The 18,610-nt window shown below is 46.9% G+C and overlaps 1 protein-coding gene across 2 annotated transcripts in view; it reads right to left on the reverse strand.

The window, feature by feature from the left end:
- Nucleotides 1–7,745: 7,745 nt before the first annotated feature.
- Nucleotides 7,746–18,610, reverse strand: part of LOC144145352 (uncharacterized) — a 64,040-nt gene continuing 53,175 nt past the window's right edge. For both annotated transcript variants that reach the window (XM_077676922.1, XM_077676923.1), the window contains exons 7-8: nt 17,757–17,949; nt 7,746–9,387 (exon numbers count right to left, since the gene is read on the reverse strand). In XM_077676922.1, the coding sequence (XP_077533048.1) occupies nt 9,248–9,387; nt 17,757–17,949 (333 nt within the window). In that variant the 3' untranslated portion in view covers nt 7,746–9,247. The remainder of the gene's footprint in view (nt 9,388–17,756; nt 17,950–18,610) is intronic.

Genomic DNA, 18,610 nt, shown 5'->3' on the forward strand with positions numbered 1-18,610 from the left:
ATCACGTTTTACACTCTTGGTTTAATACTAGCGCTGCTTAGGGCAGGCACCCGAAATACTTTTTTTCCCTGTTACAGGTGGTAACTGTCCTAAGCAATATTCCACTCTCTGCTTTTCGTCCACCAGCATTCTAATCTTCTGCCAAAAGTTGCCGCTGTGCCTCATCACCGCCGCCGGATGTTACTCCGCGCGGTGCAAGTAGTGCGTTATTGGGAATAATTTGAACATGGCACGAGCTGTTTCCCTGATTTTATGGACTTAATATGCTTATAATCTACTTCAGTGACGACAAACAAACTACGTGAGAAAAGGCAGACGATATCACACATTCATAGCAATGTCCTTTCAAAACGCGCGCGCCCGTTGACATCCGGGTCCGTCGCTTAAGCGGAGTGATACCGGGCATGAGCTATTGCCGTTCTTAACCTGTTTCCAAGTATAGCATTGTTCTCGCTTCGAAATTCCGGATGCGCTGTTCACGTCTACAACCGCAGACCCGAAGCAGGCCGCACGACAAAATAAAAAAAGCGCGCCGTGTATTTTTTTCCTTTCGCTGTTTCGAAGCGACGGCTAGGGCAGTGCTTGAAGGCTGTCTTCATTTGATGAATTCCCAAAGAAGTTATCGATAATATGGCTAATCAGTATCGAATCTGTTAGAACCCGTTTCATCCAGGTGGGCCCCGGGACGATGGGCGTCGGAGCTTTCACCTCACACCTCGTCACATGATTTAAACATTCGCATGCTTAAAATGTTCCCAAATTAAGGTAGCCGGCGTACTTTATGGATGAGACGAACCATACTGGGCTCCCAGCCTCAACATGGGCTACTTCGAGTGTTGAGGTGAACGCACGCGTACATGCAATATCGCTTCCCAGGTAATTGTAGGCATCTAAATTGATCCGATTCTTCTTCGTCGCCTTCGACTGTTCTCTATGACCAAGCGTGTTACGTGTTCAGACACTAAAGCTTGACGCTGGGTACACAGTTTGACTACTTCAAAAACAGCGCAGAGACTAAAACGTTAACGTATGCAGGGACAAACTAGATCAGCCTTTGTCACTTGTCTCTGCGCTGCTTTCGAAGTAGCCAAAGCGTACGTGTTCCATAATCTTGTTCTGCTTATAATTTCCGCTTCGTCTTTACCGAAAAGAAAAGACTTGAAAATCATCGGTTGGATCTTTGTCGTCGCCACCATACCTAATTTTATCACGTACTTACCTCGCGTGGTTTCCACCCAGACCCTGTGCTTAATTGTTCTGCTTCATTAGGAGCTCAAATGGACGACCTTCGTGCGTTCAACGCACAGAACACTGTCGCCAAAGCACCTCACCGTCTCTCATACTCCTCAAGAAGCGCGCAACATGCCTGGGTGGTGCACGGTAAAACCAGCTCTTACCTCACACGCCACCACCACATCAAATATCCTCGCAGCCTTGGGTGAAGAAAGTTTCTCAACTCGCGCCATGGTCGCTTCAAGCAACGGAGGAAATAAGGAAATCGGTACACGGGGATGACACCGAGATAGCGCGAAATCGCCAAAACGGACCGGGTTATGCACGCCGCTGGCCGCGCCTGTCAAACCATCGGACAGTTGCATTCATCGCGCGAAATCATACCGTCTTCAAGCACTGCCCTGGCCTTCGCTTCGAAAAAACAACAACAACAACAACAACAACAACAACAACAACAACAACAACAACAACAACAAAAACGGTGCGCTTGCTTTCGTCGTTGGGCCTGCTTCGGGTCAGCGGTTGTAGACGTGAACAGCGCATCCGGAATTTCGCAGCGAAAACAATGCTGGCTACTCGTTACGACCAGGCATTCTCAAACACACGAATCGCGCAGAGAAAAACACAGTCCACACGAACGTTCTTGCCAGCACCACGCCGCAAACAACGTTTCGCGTCGGGAAACGGGCTACCCGCGCGGCGGGGTGCAACCTAAAATATGGCGTCGCCGCCGCCGCGCAGGTAGCGCCGCCGCGCGGTCCAATGCCCTGTAAATACACCCTAAATGAATTTCGCGTCATAAGTCATATTGAACCAGCGGAATAGGATTTACTGGTTGCTAAAATTATAGCTTTATGGGCTAACATTTTTACATCAGTGGATGGAGGCTTGGAGCCTTATGTCACTATGTAGTTAGCTAAGGAAGCTTTTATGGATGCAGGCCTGTAGACTCTGCGCCAAACACTTTCCCAAAGACGGCTAAATAATGCCTAATTGTCACACGTCTAAAGGTTTACAGTTATATTTTGCTCTGTTGCCAGCTGCAGAAGCTTTTATGGCTGCCTCTCTTTAGCTTTAGGGCAAATTCGCTCCAATAGCTGACAAAATTACCGTTGTTATTACCAACATTACGTGATTGAAAAATTGAACAAAAAACACTGACAGCGGACTCAGACGTTTAGATTTGGCTGTGAGTATATAAGACTATTGCGCAGACTTCGTTTCACTTTGGCCGGGTGGCTGAGCCGAGTCTCAGACAGACAGACAATGGGGTTCGGTCGGCACCAGAATCCTGGGACGCTCGCCGCCGAGTCTGTACACAAAGCAGCCGCGTCGGCGGATTGCCTCGAAAGCGCGTCATCCCTATTTCATATTTGCCGCGCTTTCGAGGCGCTTTTTCAAAGAACGTGCTACGAGTTGTGCCGCGCCTCCGCCAGATGGCGCTACGGGTGCCGCGACCGAGAGAAGACGCAGTGAAACATCCCCCTCGCGAGGGGCACGATCAAATGCAGAGCATTTCCGGGGGCGCACGACGTTAAGTAGTTGCGTTACTTTAATGTTGTTGCACTTGTGGCAACTGCTGACGAGAGAGCGCTCGTCAGCAGTAATTTCAATGAGTCAACGATATAAGGCGCGTTCGTAACGTCCCGTTCTGTGTCGGCTTTGTGGCGCAGTGGGTAGAGCACCATATACATTGCGTTCCGCCCGCAGGGTCGAGGGATCGAAACCGGGCGCCGGATAGTATTTTTTTATATAGTAGGGAGGGGTGCGGTGCGGACTACGGACGTCAACGCGGGTGACATCGTGAGTTACTGAAATGCTCTGCATTTAAAAGTCCGCTAAATGGTTCCAAGTCTGTAGACTTAGAGCTAGACAACGGCCGATAGCCAGCCAAAGGAGCTTTTATGGCTGTCTTTCTTTGGCTTTAGGACAAATTCTTTGCAATAGCCGGCAAAAGTTAGATGAATGGTTTTTACTCTGTAGACGTAGAGCTAAATAACGGCCTATAGCCAGCCAAAGGAGCTTTTATGGCTTTCTCTTTGTAGATTTAGGACGAATTCTTTTCAATAGCTGGCAAAAGACAGCGGAATGTTTCGAGTCTGCAGAGTTAGAGCTAAAAAATGGCCCATAGACAGCCAAAAGAGCTTTTGTGGCTGTCTCTCTTCAGCTTTGGGACAAATTTTTTCCAATAGCTGGCAAAAGACCACTGAATGGTTTCAAGTCTGTAGACTTAAAGCTAAACAATGGCCTACAGCCAGCCAAAAGAGCTTTGTCGCGGCTGGTCTACGGAACTAAAGCCATACATATTTCTTTAGCTGGTTAAAGTAACCTAAGTAGCTGTGACTCAGACTAAACATACTAGGATGTTCTATAATCGTCTAAAGAGAATTGTATGATTTGCAGTCTTTAGTGACGAATGTATAAAAACTTGAATAGCTGGCTATAGCCCAATTTATGCCCTTTCATAGGTGACCATAGGGACCCATAGGCGGCCATAGCTCACCATCAATTTTTCCATAGACGCCCATAAGTAACTTTTTCTCGATATCAACCACAAGCATTAACACTACTGATGAGCAATCCATACCACGCTCACCACAGTCGTTTTATCTGTTCCCCGTTGCTGCCAATGAAGTGTACTTAACGATTTGTAACCTCAAAAATACGAGTCTCGGTTTGGATACCATTTCGATGCGTCAGTTGAAACTTGTTGCTCATATCGTTTCGGAAACAATAAGTATAATAACTAATACTATTTTTAATTCTGGAATTTTTCCTAACAACGTAAACAGGGATAAGGTTGTTACAGTATTTAAGAAAGCTAACAAGGATTTAATTAACAACTGTAGACCAATTTCAATCCTTTCCAGTTTGAGCAAGATCGTCGAACAGTTACTTGCTAAACGCTTAGCCAACTATCTAAGAAAATTTAACGTAATAGATAATTCACAGTTCGGTTTTCGTGGGGGAAGTTCCACTACCTTGGCTTTAATAACCTTAACTGATTTACTCTAAACTGCATTCAAAGCGAAGAAGACCACCTCCACTTCCGCGGCAGGATTACAAAGTGGTCACGAACCATCACTGTCGTACATCATCAAATTGATGGCTGCAGCATTGAGCATGTACTCATAGAAGTAGTACCTCGTACCAGGGGCCAACCGAGTGTATAACTGCTAAACATCTACAGCCCGCCTAACCATCGCCGCGATACTTTCGAATACTTAATAATGAAAGCAGAGAGCGTGGCGGGCAGAAAGGGCCTGGTAATAGTAAGAGACTTTATTGCAGCACATCTGGTGTGGGGCTACAAGTACGTCAGGCCAAAGGGCAACAAGCTCCACACTACCATCCAGCAACACCGTCTGACAGTCCTCACTGACCCTACGTATCCAACTCGTATCGGGAACAGCCTCACAAGGGATACCAGCCCTGACCTTACACTGATCAAAAACGTTCCACAAGCAGAGTGGCAAAATCTGGAAGAGTCGCTGGGCAGTGATCACTAGACTATCATCCCGACCGCTCCTTTACTTCGGACACTCAAGTCAACGAAAATAACTGACTGGACCACCTTTCGCAAGCACAGAGTCCAAAGCGACACAATCGTCATAAACTCACTTCAGCAGTGGATCGTGGACCTGCACCTCGATGTAAACAAGCCGTCGAAAGTGATCGCCCTCACCACAGAAGCGCCTGCAGTGGATTCCCTCCTCCTCCATCTCTGGGAAGCACGCAAAGGCCTCCAACGAAGATGGAAGAGGCAGAAACATAACAGAAAGCTAAAATGGAGGATATCAGAGATACATAGGCAAGCAGCTGAGTACGCAGCCCAGCTCACGCGACAAAACTGGCGTCAGCTCTGCGACGGCTTACAGGGAACGCTGGGAACGGCAAAGACATGGAAGCTGCTCCGCCATTTGCTGGACCCCACACAGAGTAAGCTGGAGAGTCAGAAAGCAATCCAGCGCTTGCTACACTCTCATCCTGGAAGCGACGACGAGGTACTGGATAAGCTTAAAGACCAGTACATTGGCACAACTTTACCTCCCGTGACTCCTCGCACGTATGCTGGCCGTCCCAACCCGAAGCTCGACAAACCAATAACGACACAGGAGGTCTGGCAGGCACTTCAAGCCCTGACCCGCAACAACACTCCGGGTAAAGACAAGATCACTAACAAGCTACTCAGGAACCTCGACCACAGAAGCATCCAAGCCTTAATGGGGTACTTCAATGAGCACTGGGAACGGCGCACAATACCGGCTGAATGGAAACACGCTGAAATGGGGCTTATTCCGAAGCCAGGCAAACCTACGAAGTTGGACACATTGCGCCCCATATCGCTAACGTCGTGTGTAGAGCTTTTCGAGCGTGTGATCCTCACCCGCCTTCAATCATACATAGAAGCCCAAGACATTTATCCGCACACAATGTTCGGCTTCCGGCCCCACCTGTCAACTCAGGACATCCTCCTTCAACAAAAGGAAGACGTCTTGGCGCACATTTCTTCTCACTCCCGCAGGGCTATCTTCGCTCTTGATTTGAAAGGAGCATTCGACAATGTGAGCCACGACGCCATCCTCGAAAACCTAAATGACACGAACTGTGGAAAATTAATGTTCCAGTATATCCAGGCATTCCTCACCGATCGCACGGTGACTGTGAGCATCGGACCACTACCAACGGACCTTCAAACCATGCCCAACAAAGGAACGCCACCAGGAGCGGTGCTTTCTCCAACATTATTTAGCATAGCTATGATGAAGCTCCCACAACATCTTAACACCATCCCGGGTATTAAACATGCGCTCTATGCAGATGACATCACGATTTTGACTACTGGTGGGTCAGAAGGCGACATGCAGGATGCGCCCCAGAAAGCCGCTGACGCAGTCCGACAGTACGCCAGTGTGCGCGGCCTTCAGTGCTCCCCGGAGAAGTCCGAGCTCATCATTCTGAGGCGCAAGCCACGTGGCAAGCCACTGGAGCCCCCCACAATACAAATAAAGCTCCAAGGTAGCGACATCCCCATAGTCCCAACCATCCGCATACTGGAACTTTACATCCAGCAAGACGAAGGAAGAACGCTAACCATCCAGCGCCTCAATCACACTACCTCGCAATTCATGCGTATGGTGAGTCGAGTAACAAACCGGCACCAGGGTATGAAGAAGGATGATGTCATCAAGTTGGTGCAAGCACTAGTTGTCAGCCGCGTGGTGTACTCTACGCCTTACCTTCCGCTGAAACCGAGGGAAATGGACCAACTTGACATACTACTGCGGAAGGCGTACAAGCAAGCGCTAGGCCTCCCTCCTCACACCGCCACTAGTAAGCTGGAAGCGCTCGGGGTGCACAACAAGGTGTGGGAGATAATTGATGCCCACCTTGTCAGCCCACTAGAGCGGCTAAGGCAAACGTCGACCGGCCGCGCGGTGCTGAGGAAACTAGGCTACCAGATAGCGGACGCCAGCCACCCTCGACCGGAAACTGTGCCACAGGACATCCGTACGCTGATCAGGGCAGCTTCGCCGCGGCGAAACATGCACCCTGAGCACTACGTACAGCGCAGACAAGCACGACTACACTTTCTACAAAGGAAGTGCTCTGACCACCCCCATGTGCGATTCACGGACGCGGCCCACTATGCATCCCATCCAGCCACAGCAGTAAGCGTCATCGACGGCTCAGGCGATGTCGTTTGCACTGCGACCGTAGAAACCAAAAACATCGTTGAAGGCGAAGAAACGGCCATCGCACTGGCAATGACGTCTACAACTTCGAATAAACCACTTCACGTAATTACGGACTGCCAACAGGCATGCAGAAACTACGGAAACGGTCGCATCTAAACATCCGCACTCCGATTACTAAAAAAGCACAAGAATACCCTGAACCCTACCATACTGATATGGACGCCAGGTCATGCAGGGCTCGACGGAAACGAGCGAGCACACGCTACAGCCCGAGCATGCACCCTCCGGGCACCGCACCAGTCGCTCCGGGACCCAGAGCCTGACCAGCAGCACTACCGTGCACTTGTGCAACCCCACCGCGTTGTCAGATGTGCCTACCCACCACCGCACCAGAAACTTACCCGAGAAGATGCTGTAGCCTGGCGGCAACTGCAGACCAACACATACCCCCAGCTTAGCTTCCTGCACATCATACACCCCACAATATATCCACCAACATGCCCACACTGCAGCGAACATGCAACACTGTACCACACCACGTGGGCTTGCCAGAACAGACCAGCAGCCCTCATTATTCGTACCCCCACCCTCGAGCAGTGGGAGGCCGCGCTGTGCAGTTCGGACCCTGAGGACCAGCGACAGTTGGTGGACCGGGCACGCCGGACCGCAGCCGCCGCAAGGGCCCTGGACTGAGGGCTTCTTCCCGCTTTCAAGCGCAAATCCCTTGAATAAATGTTTTGCCACCACCACCATTAAAGAAACTATTGACTGTGGTAAATATGTTGGCTCACTATTCCTAGATTTCACAAAAGCTTTCGATACCATCAATCACAAAATTTTATTCATGAAACTCGAAGCATACGGTATAACCGGTCCAGCACTTACTCTATTAAAAATTACTTAGTTGATAGGCAATACGTGGTTGCTACAGCTGGCTCGTTCTCCGACTGTAAAACTATTAACCAAGGTGTCCCGCAGGGTTCTATTCTCGCTCCCTTATTGTTTAATATTTATATCAATGACACCCAACTTTTTACACCCCTACAACTGTTATTTATATGCTGACGATACCACAATAACATTATCATACACATCTATAGTATACCTAACTGATAAATTAAACGCTGCTGTAACCGATGTGACTGAGTGGTGCTGCAGAAATTTAATTATTAATCCTAGTAAGACTAAATTTATGATCTTTAGAAGCAGCCAGAACGTGTTAGGTATGTTGTCAGAATTAAAACTTGGCTCTAATCTTATCGTATCATGAGACTGCGTCCAATTTCTTGGTATAATTCTTGACACTAACCTTAAGTTCACTTCTCACGTCGATCACATCAGAAAAAAATGGCATTTGGCATCCGGGCATTGCTCAAGGCACGACCGTTCTTCTCAACCAAGGCTTTGTTATCACTTTACTTCGCTTTCATGCACAGTCATCTCAACTATGGAATCACTGCTTGGGGTAACATATCACACCCACCTATCATCCCTTCAGCACATTCAAAATCCAGCTATCCGTATCATTACTAGTAGCCCTCGCCATTCAAGTGCATCACCTCTGCTTCGCGAAAATTCAGTTTTATCTGTCACAGCATTGTTCGATTATAACTTAGGTATATATTTTTTCGAACTACTCAACAACCAATTATGTTTTGCATTTCTTGACGTGGGTACTTTAGTGAATCATAAAAATACTAGATTTACCTTGAATAACAACTTGTTGTTACCTAAGATAAAAACTAATTAGGGCCAGCAAACATTTCATTTTGTCACCATTAATCTGTGGTACCGTCTACCACTTAATATTAAGTCTTCGCATTCTGTCACAACTTTTAAAAAATCTCTAAAAAGATCTTCTTCTAACCTGATATGTTTCCTAATTTCTTGGTTTTGCTGGTTTGACTGTCGTCATTTGCTTGCGCAGTAGTTTTATGTGTACTTTTGTAAACCGTTGGTATTTAATTGTGTATAATGATAATTTGCTTCTTGAATGCCCTTTTTTATGTGCATAGCTTGATATTTCAGTAAACTCTATATGGAAACCATGCACTACATGTTTTTGCTTATTTGTTTCCTTCAATAACGTTTTATAGTACTTGTTTTCGCCTCCAGTGCTGCTTCTGTAACCATTTTTGTGTACTTCGTTATCGAGGGTCCCAGTGCAGTAGCTGACTTCGGGACCCTCGTCTGTAAACTTTCTTTGTAGCCGTTTACTTTTGATGAATAAACTTCAACTTGACTTGACTTGAAGTCATTTTTGTATCAGTGGGTCTTGGCCCGCCTTGTCGAGGTGGTGAACACGTAGGGCGGAGCTACGCCCTGAGGTTGAAGGATCGGTTTCGAGACCTCTCGAGGAAGCGAAGCAGAAGCCAAGTGAGTCCGATGACGAGAAGTACCAGGCCGACTGCCCGCAGCATGTTATCATAGCTCCCAATGTTGTCCCTGAAGTAACCTGGAACGGCAAGAAATGGAAAACGTTCACTGGTGAAAACGTACAGTTTCGCACAAGATAACTGCCGAACCTGCTCGGCTTTCTTTGTCATCTTTTTTTGGCGTTGGTTTTTTTACCTGTATTTTTTGGCGTTGCTTATTCCGAAGACATATTTAGCTGGAAAATTACAAAGGGAATATGTTTACGCGTATTATTTTATAGTCATCTAGAAAACACAGCGCCGCAACAACAAACAAATTTCAGCAATGAATGCCAACAATTCAATGTCAATAATAAATAAATTCAGCAGCGTTGGCACTGACGGCCAGCTGGCCGCCTATTGTAAAATATTTGAATTGGGAGACGTGTTACGTCTGCACGATCAGACCATCGTTTTGCAATACCACTGCTCTGGTCTGCGAAGAAAAATTGTGGAGGCAGCTGAGATAGCACGCTGCAGTGATCAATACGCCAGTGGACCGTGTGTGGCGTTATTAAAGCTGAAGCTTGATTTATTGGGTAAGGCGGTATGTGAAGGCTTTCGCCGTTTGTTTTGGTGTTTTTCTTTCCCCCTTTTCTCTCGCGTGCCAGATGTGTTTATATGCGCATGTCGTGCAATAAACAATTTCTTGAAAGTTAGTGCATGTCCCGTCCGTGCCTCGTCCTTTGTTGTCACTGCGTTATCTTTTTCGTGGGACTTTGAAAATTCAGCTGCTTGATCATTTCAAACAGTGGCCTTGTGGGGCTGTCAGTAGCTTCTGTTCTCTGTACTCTTTTGAGACTTCCAAGCAACGCTTGTCTCTTGTTCTCCAGCAACTCTTACGTTGAGAACAGACTTGCGATTGCTTTTTTGCTAGAAGAATCGAGCCCACACTCCTCAGTTCATGCAACTGGTGATAAAAACACAGCTACTAAACGATCCGTCTCGCCCAGAGATGCTCGAGCACAGACTCTCTAGAGACGCAGAAACAGTTTCAGTTGCTTACTCAAGAATGTCGCGCTTCAGTTGTTCCCTGCCGGGCCGCCGAAGAATCAAGACTCAGTGATGACGAACAGCAGAAGGGTGCCAGAATTTGTATTGACGAGGCCGAAATTCCTAAGTACAAAATCGACTATTTCATTTCATTTCATTTCATATCATTTATCGTCTCCTTAAAAGCTCGTAGAGATTGCATAAGGGGGCAGAATGATGAGTTGTAGAGTGCACACACTGAACATAAATAAAAAAAAAAGTCGGAAAGAGCAAGAAAATGTTCCGTTCGTAGGTTACGAAAAGAGGTGCTGAAAAGAGAAGGCGGGCAAAAAAAAAAACGAATTAGGCTCTCTTGGTTAAAAGTGGCTGCGATGGCATTTCAAGAGCGGCATTCTTTAACGATTGGGAAACCTGCATTGTAATGAGTGCCGATGCTTCCTTTTATTTGTCTGAACAGAGCAGGGATGCACGGGGAGATTGCTGAATTGCGGCTGTGCTATGGATACTATACATGCCCGATTTATTGCTGTAGGCGAGACCAGAGCTAATTTTTGGGTGAACAAATGCTTATGGGACAGAGTACACTTTAGCTTTACGTCCCTCTAGCGGAAACCTTTCGTTTATTGCCTTCCCTGAACTGACACTTTTCACGTAGGTTAGACGCGAAGGACGTGAATTTCGCATTACGAAACCTATTGTTCACTAACCAAGGGTGGCGGAGTTTGTTTTGCGGCGAAAACACTATCTGGATGGCCTATCTTTTCGCGACCTTCTCTAGGTGAGTACATATCTGTTAGGAACAAAGCAACATGTGTTCTTTCACCTTGCTGATGTCTTTCCCTGACTTCGTCAACTAAAGATCAGTGTGTGATACAACCTATCCCCCTGAAAAGTGGAAGGCCACGTTTTTCAGCGAATATACTCGTTCTCGAACTCAGTCCAAAAAAAAAATTATTCATGGCGATCGTATTGCGAAGGTGGCTGCATTGAAGATGTGAACATGGAAACAATTCATTGCGTAAACGCTTTACTGGGAGAGGCTTCTCACAGAATAATGAAAAATTTGCTTAATTATTGGATGCCCTTTCTTCTGTAACTGCGTCCTTCACAATTACCACAAACAAGGGCTGTCGATGCACGCATATTTACATTAATGAACTACGTACCATGTGAAGCTGGCTGCATAGCTCTGATTATTGGGTGGATTTGTTCTTTGAATGCTAAGGATGCAAGAACGATTCGAAGAAATGTGTCGTACTTAAACCACAATAAACACCATTTTGAGCGCCTTTTCGCTTGTTTGTCCGTCTGTCCGCGAGCTCGTACACATTCATTTGATTATCGCTTGTTGAATCACAGGAAAATAAGGGGAACCTGCCTGTGAAAAGCTGTCTTATAAACTGCCGCCGAAAATTAAGGTCCGCACTGTGCACACGTGGGAATATTTAGCATGGTTTTTGGCAAAGGGAAGAAAACCCCTCAAGATGGAGACTGTCTGGAATGCGGGGTGCGGAAGGAGTGAAAGCTGTGTTCCAGTTCCAAGTTTTAAAGGGACACTGAAGTGAATTTGTCAAGCTCCCGTTTTTGCTTGCACTGCGTAGACTGGCTCAAATTAGCACACTTTTCATCGTTTATTCGGTTGACAAATCGGTAATTATTTTACAAAGTGCGAAAGAAGAAAAACTACCATGCGCGGTTTGCGGCGGCAGCACCAACTAAAGCTGTGACGTTAGGAGGAGCGGGCACCGTGATTGGACGATGCCCAAGGTGAGCAACCAAACAAGTTTCGGTTTCGGTTTCGGTTCTGTAAAACACAACCGTTGGCGTTGTTGGATGGGCATTCTCAACAACTCAGTAATCATCGTACCGCGCTTCTGCCATGTTGTCAGCTGTAAAAATGCATAAAGATAAGCCTCCTAGGACGGATTGGAATCGTAGCATTCACTAGCCGAAACCTACGCAGTGCATGAACGCCCTCCGCGTACCCGCAGACGCCCAAATGTCATGCGCTTTTCCCCCATATTTGGAGCTTGCCTCCCTCATGCCTGTGTCGTAAAAGCGTGTTCGCACCAGGCCAAGGGTCGGTTCATTCTGGCCTGTGCCCACTGCCTGCAAGCAGTCGGTGTTTATGGCAACAGCACGCCAACGAGAACTCGCTAGCGCGCCAGTGCCAGCCTGCGCGCGTTTTGTGAACTAGTTCGTGGAGCCATGAACGTTCCGGCCCAAAAAAAGGTTAAAGGGAAGCTGAAGCGCTTTCCAAAAAAATTGAGTTAGATTAACAGTTATATAGTTTCTTGCGCGCTGATTCCGAATATCACATTGAAATTTATCGTACATGAGTCCAAGTGGCATTTATCTTGCAAAAAGCGCGGCCCCGTTTGAAAGACGCGCGCTTTTCGTCTTTTGACGCCCCTGATTGGTTGAGCCCGTCATGACGTCAAAGGAGGACACCCTTCGGCCGCGCGGGTTGTCGGAAGCATTGCGAACGATCGCACGGTTGCTTTGCGGCAATTTAGCTTGCAGTTTAATTTTCGCACATGACTGGAAGTTTGTTTTATAATTTCCCGTGCTGTTGGTTCAATTATCTTGGAGCTTAAATTTGCTTTACACGACAGAGAACTCCAAAGCAGTGACTGTGACGTCGACTAGTGGGTTTCATCAAAATATTTTTGAATTAGGCAACCAGCATAGGGGGATTTTATACCTTATGTTAATATTAGGTACTACCTTAACTGTTTCTTAGTATACACAAAACCATTTATGCCGAAGATTAATGGGCGTTTTATAAACAATCTACCAGCGAAAAGTACGTACGTGCACTGCGCGAAAAAATAGCGTTCATGCGCTGTAAACGTATATGCGAGACACATCTTGCCGGTACACGCATAAACCAACAAGCAGACTCTGCTTCCGCATTTCCTTTGTTCGTTGTCGCCCACCCCAGCCCCGTTACTCATCCCCGTACACAGACCCACACGCGCGCGCAATTTCGGCAGCGGCGCTACGGCGCCTCCGCGATTGCTAGCTGCACTTCGATGAGTGGCGTCTTACTGCTTCACGTACATTTATTCTGAAAACACTGCAGCATACTAGTGCCTGCTCAGCATTATTGGCTGTAGTAGGGCTTGATTTTCGCTTGTGCGTTGCGCATTCTGCTACAATATTACGGCCACCTCGTTATAATTAACAGACCAGTTGGACAAGGCAGTTACGTTGTAGTTACGTTACTTTAGGTAACAATCACCAAACGTTTGTGATAATGAATCGTTGGCCTGTTTCAGCATTTCTAGATTTAAGCATTTACCGCGCTAGTCGGACAGAGGCCGTATATTTACTCTTCGCTCCTAATTTTTTTAGTATCATCATTATATATATATATCACCGACTATCACTGGAGCACACTTGAGGTTCAGTGACAACAAGTGCTTGCCAGGGTATAATATGCAGCCACACGGAATTTTGGGCAAAAAATTTGGCCCACGCAGTCAACACAAATTATGGCACGGTGATGGTTCGGAGTGGTGTTTTTTTTTATTCCAGACAAACATCACCTTATCCTGACATGTATACTTGCAAAATAAGTAATCTGGTTGTCTTGGTTCTTTTACTTTGTAGGAATATTGTTTACCTCTTAGCCGGGAGAGAACTTCTATCAGGATTGGCTCCTTGTTTTAGTTTCGCCAAAAAATTGTTTTTTTGAACACTGTCCTGAGCCCATAGGGAAAGAAAACCGACACGTTTAACGAAACAAGTATTTCCTGAACAAATGTGACTTGGTTTCTGGAATGGAATGAAGCATCCCCGGCCAAAGTACAGCAGTATTTCCCATTCGTCATAAATCTAGAATCTAATGTGAACATTCACGTCCGTCGCATAAAAAAAAAAAACGCATTGGAGCGGTTTACAAAGTATTTAACGTAGTGTAGTATATTCTCTGTCATCAAGCACAGCCACCTCGGCTGTCGCTTCCGTATGTTATCAAGCATCCCGGCGTGGCATTATTCTGCTTAGGAATACGGCATGATAACGTATGCCTCGTTTGGCGTTCGTGCATACTTTTTGAACACGAAAATTGTACAAATGAGTGCTATCAACCACAACAACAAGTATCATTCACAAGTAAACACGGCTAAAAGAGCATGGCCGAGGCGGCCGATTCGGCCGGAAGTCCAGGTATGACGTTTTTCAGCCGGTTTTCGCCCGCGCTCTTCGGTCTTCCGGCATCGCGCGGCGAGATGGGGGCGGGGCATCGGGCCACTTTTGTTTGCTCATTGCGCCGCTTCTATTGCATGTATTGCGAAAATATTTCGTACACATGAACTATTCAATGTGTACTTGCTGCTGGTCAACATTTCTTTTAATTCTAAAACCGCTTCACCTTCCCTTTAACTCAATATAGAAAACATCGGCGGAAAACGAAAAAGTTAACTTACAAAAAAAAAAAAAAAAAGCACGTACCCACGGGGACTCGAACTCGTGACTTGCAAAATACTTGCGGTTGCACACCTAGCAACCCAGACCACTTGGCCACGGAGCGGGCTCCGCTGGCATTGGTAATATAGGGTATATATTGTACAATCAGTTTACACTTTTATTTAGTTTTGGCATTTCAAGCAGCTTAGGCGACTATTTGTTGTATTGCGCTCGTGCAGTAAGCGTCGCCCGAGTTTCCACAATAGCTCACGTCTAGCAATTGCATTTCGTAGACGGAAAAGCGTGCGCAGATGCGTAGTCGTGCTGCTGACCGCTGTGCTTGTTCGCCCAGCGCAAAAAAGTGCTTCCCGACCCCTAGTTTTACGCTGTACGGTAAAAATATCAGTTGATTTTATTTCCTTAGTACCTATATTGACTTCGCTGACTCTTCTCCCTACTTCAAGAGGCCTTATATTTTCCTACTGGCGTACCAGTCAGCGAAGCGTCGCATGTGCGCTTGTGCAGCGCTTTTGTGAAGCGACCTTGACTTGGAGCTAGATACAGTGTACAAACTAACCAACTAAAGAAAGGCAAATTCTACCATTCACAAACGTGTCCTGGCTTCGTTTCAACTGAGCGAACGAATTGCGACGACCCGTCGGCGGAAACATTGCGGGATTACTAGCGCAAATTGTAGTCCGGAGTCCCCAGGCCATGTTTCGACCACCCTGGGCGCGTTTACGCGATTTTATTTAGTAGAAAAATTAATTAGAAAATGCTGTCCTCCTCTCTTTACGCTCGCCCATTTTCTGCGGTGTTTTCGTGTGACGTCAGGAGGGGATAAGCTGGCAATTGGCTGCGCTACTGCACGGCTCCCCGGCCTTCAGACAGAGTCAGTCGGCCCAGCGTTTCGTCAAGGGACACTGAAGTGATATGTAAACATTGCGGGATTACTAGCGCAAATTGTAGTCCGGAGTCCCCAGGCCATGTTTCGACCACTCTAGGCGCGTTTACGCGATTTTATTTAGTAGAAAAACTAATTCGGAAACGCTGTCCTCCTCTCTTTACGCTCGCCCATTTTCTGTGGCGTTTTCGTGTGACGTCAGGAGGGGATGAGCTGGCAATTGGCTGCGCCACGGCTGCGCTACTGCACGGCTCCCCGGCCGACAGAGTCAGTCGGCCCAGCGTTTCGTCCGCCGGCCGCCGGCGGGTGGTCGCAATCAAGGAGGTTAAAAAAAATTGCTTGGTCGCAATTCGTTCGCTTAGTTGAAACGAAGCCAGGACACGTTTGTGAATGGAAGAATGTGCCTTTCTTTACTTGGTTTGTTTGTACACTGTATCTAGCTCCAAGTCAAGGTCGCTTCACACAAGCGCTGCACATGCGACGCTTCGCTGACTGGTACGCCAGTAGGAAAATATAAGGCCTCTTGAAGGCGGGAGAAGAGTCAGCAAAGTCAATATAGGTACTAAGCAAATAAAATCAGCTGATATTTTTACCGTACAGCGTAAAACTAGGGCGCGGGAAGCACTTTTTTGCGCTGGGCGAACAAGCACAGCGGTCAGCAGCACGACTACGCATCTGCGAACGCTTTTCCGTCTACGAAATGCAATTGCTAGACGTGAGCTACTGTGGAAACTCGGGCGACGCTTACTGCACGAGCGCAGTACAACAAATAGTCACCTAAGCGGCTTGAAATGCCAAAACTAAATAAAAGTGTAAACCGGTTGTACAATATATACCATATATTAGCCAGGCTCTCGCGTCCCGCTTTGTAGCCTAGCAGTCTGGGGCGCTGGGTGTGTCACCGAAAATGTTTTGCAAGTCACAAGTTCGAATCCCCGCGGGTACGTGCTTTTTTTTTTTGTAAGTTAACTTTTTTGTTTTCCGCCGATGTTTTCTATATTGAGTTCACCTTTTTTGGGGCCGCAACGTTCATGGCTACACGAACTAGTTCACAAAACGCGCGCAGGCTGGCACTGGCGCGCTAGCGAGTTCTCGTTGGCGTGCTGTTGCCATAAGCACCGACTGCTTGCAGGCAGTGGGCACAGGCCAGAATGAACAGACCCTTGGCCTGGTGCGAGCACGCTTTTTACGATACAGGCATGAGGGAGGCAAGCTCCAAATATGGGGGAAAAGCGCATGACATTTGGGCGTCTGCGGGTACGCGGAGGGCGTTCATGCACTGCGTAGGTCTCGGCTAGTGAATGCTACGACTACAAGCCGTCCTGGGAGGCTTATATTGTGCATTTTACAGCCGACAACATGGCAGAAGCGCGGTACGATGATTACTGAGATATTGAGAATGCCCATCCAACAAAGCCATTGGTTATGTTTTACAGAACCGAAACCGAAACCGCAACTTGTGTGATTGCTAACCTTGGGCATCGTCCAATCACGGCGCCCCTCCTCTCAACGTCACAGCCTTAGTTGGTGCGGCCGCCGCAAACCGCGCATGGTAGTTTTTCTTCTTTCGCGCTTTGTAAAATAATTACCGATTTGTCAACCGGATAAACGATGAAAAGTGTGCTAATTTGAGCCAGTCTACGCAGTGCAAGCAAAAACGGGAGCTTGACAAATTCACTTCAGTGTCCCTTTAAGTCAGTTGAATTTGCCAGGCCACAGTAACGGCGCAAATTAGCCGTGATCCCCCCAAGCATTGTCTGCAAGTTTCGCGTGCAGTTCATGTCTTACTGCACAGTAAAACACGACAAGCACCAGAAAACTGCAGACAGAAGATTACATGTAATGTTCTGTCCTCCATGGTGGTAACCCTCATGGTGGCCTCCTTTTTCTTGTGTCAGGGTTTTGTAGCACTTTGTAAAAACAATCCCAATTGTAGATTCTTCCCTACTGTTTTCATGATGTTTAAAGGAAGCAGAAAAAAAAAACACGGTAAAGAAGTTCATTTGCGTATGAGCTTCCAGAACGCTAAGGCTGAGCCACAAATATTGAGCTGCCATCCCGTGCGCTTGCAGGGAATATCAAAATGGCCGTCAGTCTTACCGATGAGCGCTGGTCGGCCGAAGGCTGTGAGGCCGCAGAAGAAGGTCATCAGTCCCATGGCTGCAGGGATGCGTTTGACGCCTACGCCGTCGGCAACGAGGACGCTGAAGAGGACCACGCTGTTTCCGAAGGCGTACCCGATGGAAATACAGGCACACATCAGGCCCACGTAGTGAGTGCAGAGTGGCGTGACCTGAAAAATGAAATAGGCGCTTTCGAAAGTTTCCATAGCTGGGTGGGCTCCTAACGCTGAACAGACAGAATAAGCATTAAATTTCTCAAATATTGATAAGGAGCAATCGTTATACGGACGTGTGATTGGATAATTTTGCAAGTCGTGTAAAAACCAAATATTAAGATATCGGAGAAGTTGCATGCCTACAAGAAAATGTACACAATCCATGCTTTTTTAACTAGGCAAGTAGCAATCATTTACACTTACAGCCTCCAATATTCCTCAATTTTCAGAGATTCCACCAGTCCTCACATGATCATACAGGCTAAATACAAGTGCTAAGAAGGAACACATCTCATTTTCTTACAACAAAACGTTTCCGTATAGGCCCGCTCCAAGAAACGAGCTCACATAATAAAGTTCACTCACTCACTCACTCACTCACTCACTCACTCACTCACTCACTCACTCACTCACTCACTCACTCACTCACTCACTCACTCACTCACTCACTCACTCACTCACTCACTCAATCAATCAATCAATCAATCAATCAATCAATCAATCAATCAATCAATCAATCAATCAATCAATCAATCAATCAATCAATCAATCAATCAATCAATCAATCTCGTTTTTGCACACCGAAGCTGCACCTGGACTCTGAACAGGCCCGTGG

Source organism: Haemaphysalis longicornis, unplaced genomic scaffold (assembly GCF_048455015.1).
Source record: "Haemaphysalis longicornis isolate Haplotype H1 unplaced genomic scaffold, Haemaphysalis longicornis Haplotype H1 scaffold_7, whole genome shotgun sequence".
Lineage (NCBI taxonomy): Eukaryota > Metazoa > Arthropoda > Arachnida > Ixodida > Ixodidae > Haemaphysalis > Haemaphysalis longicornis.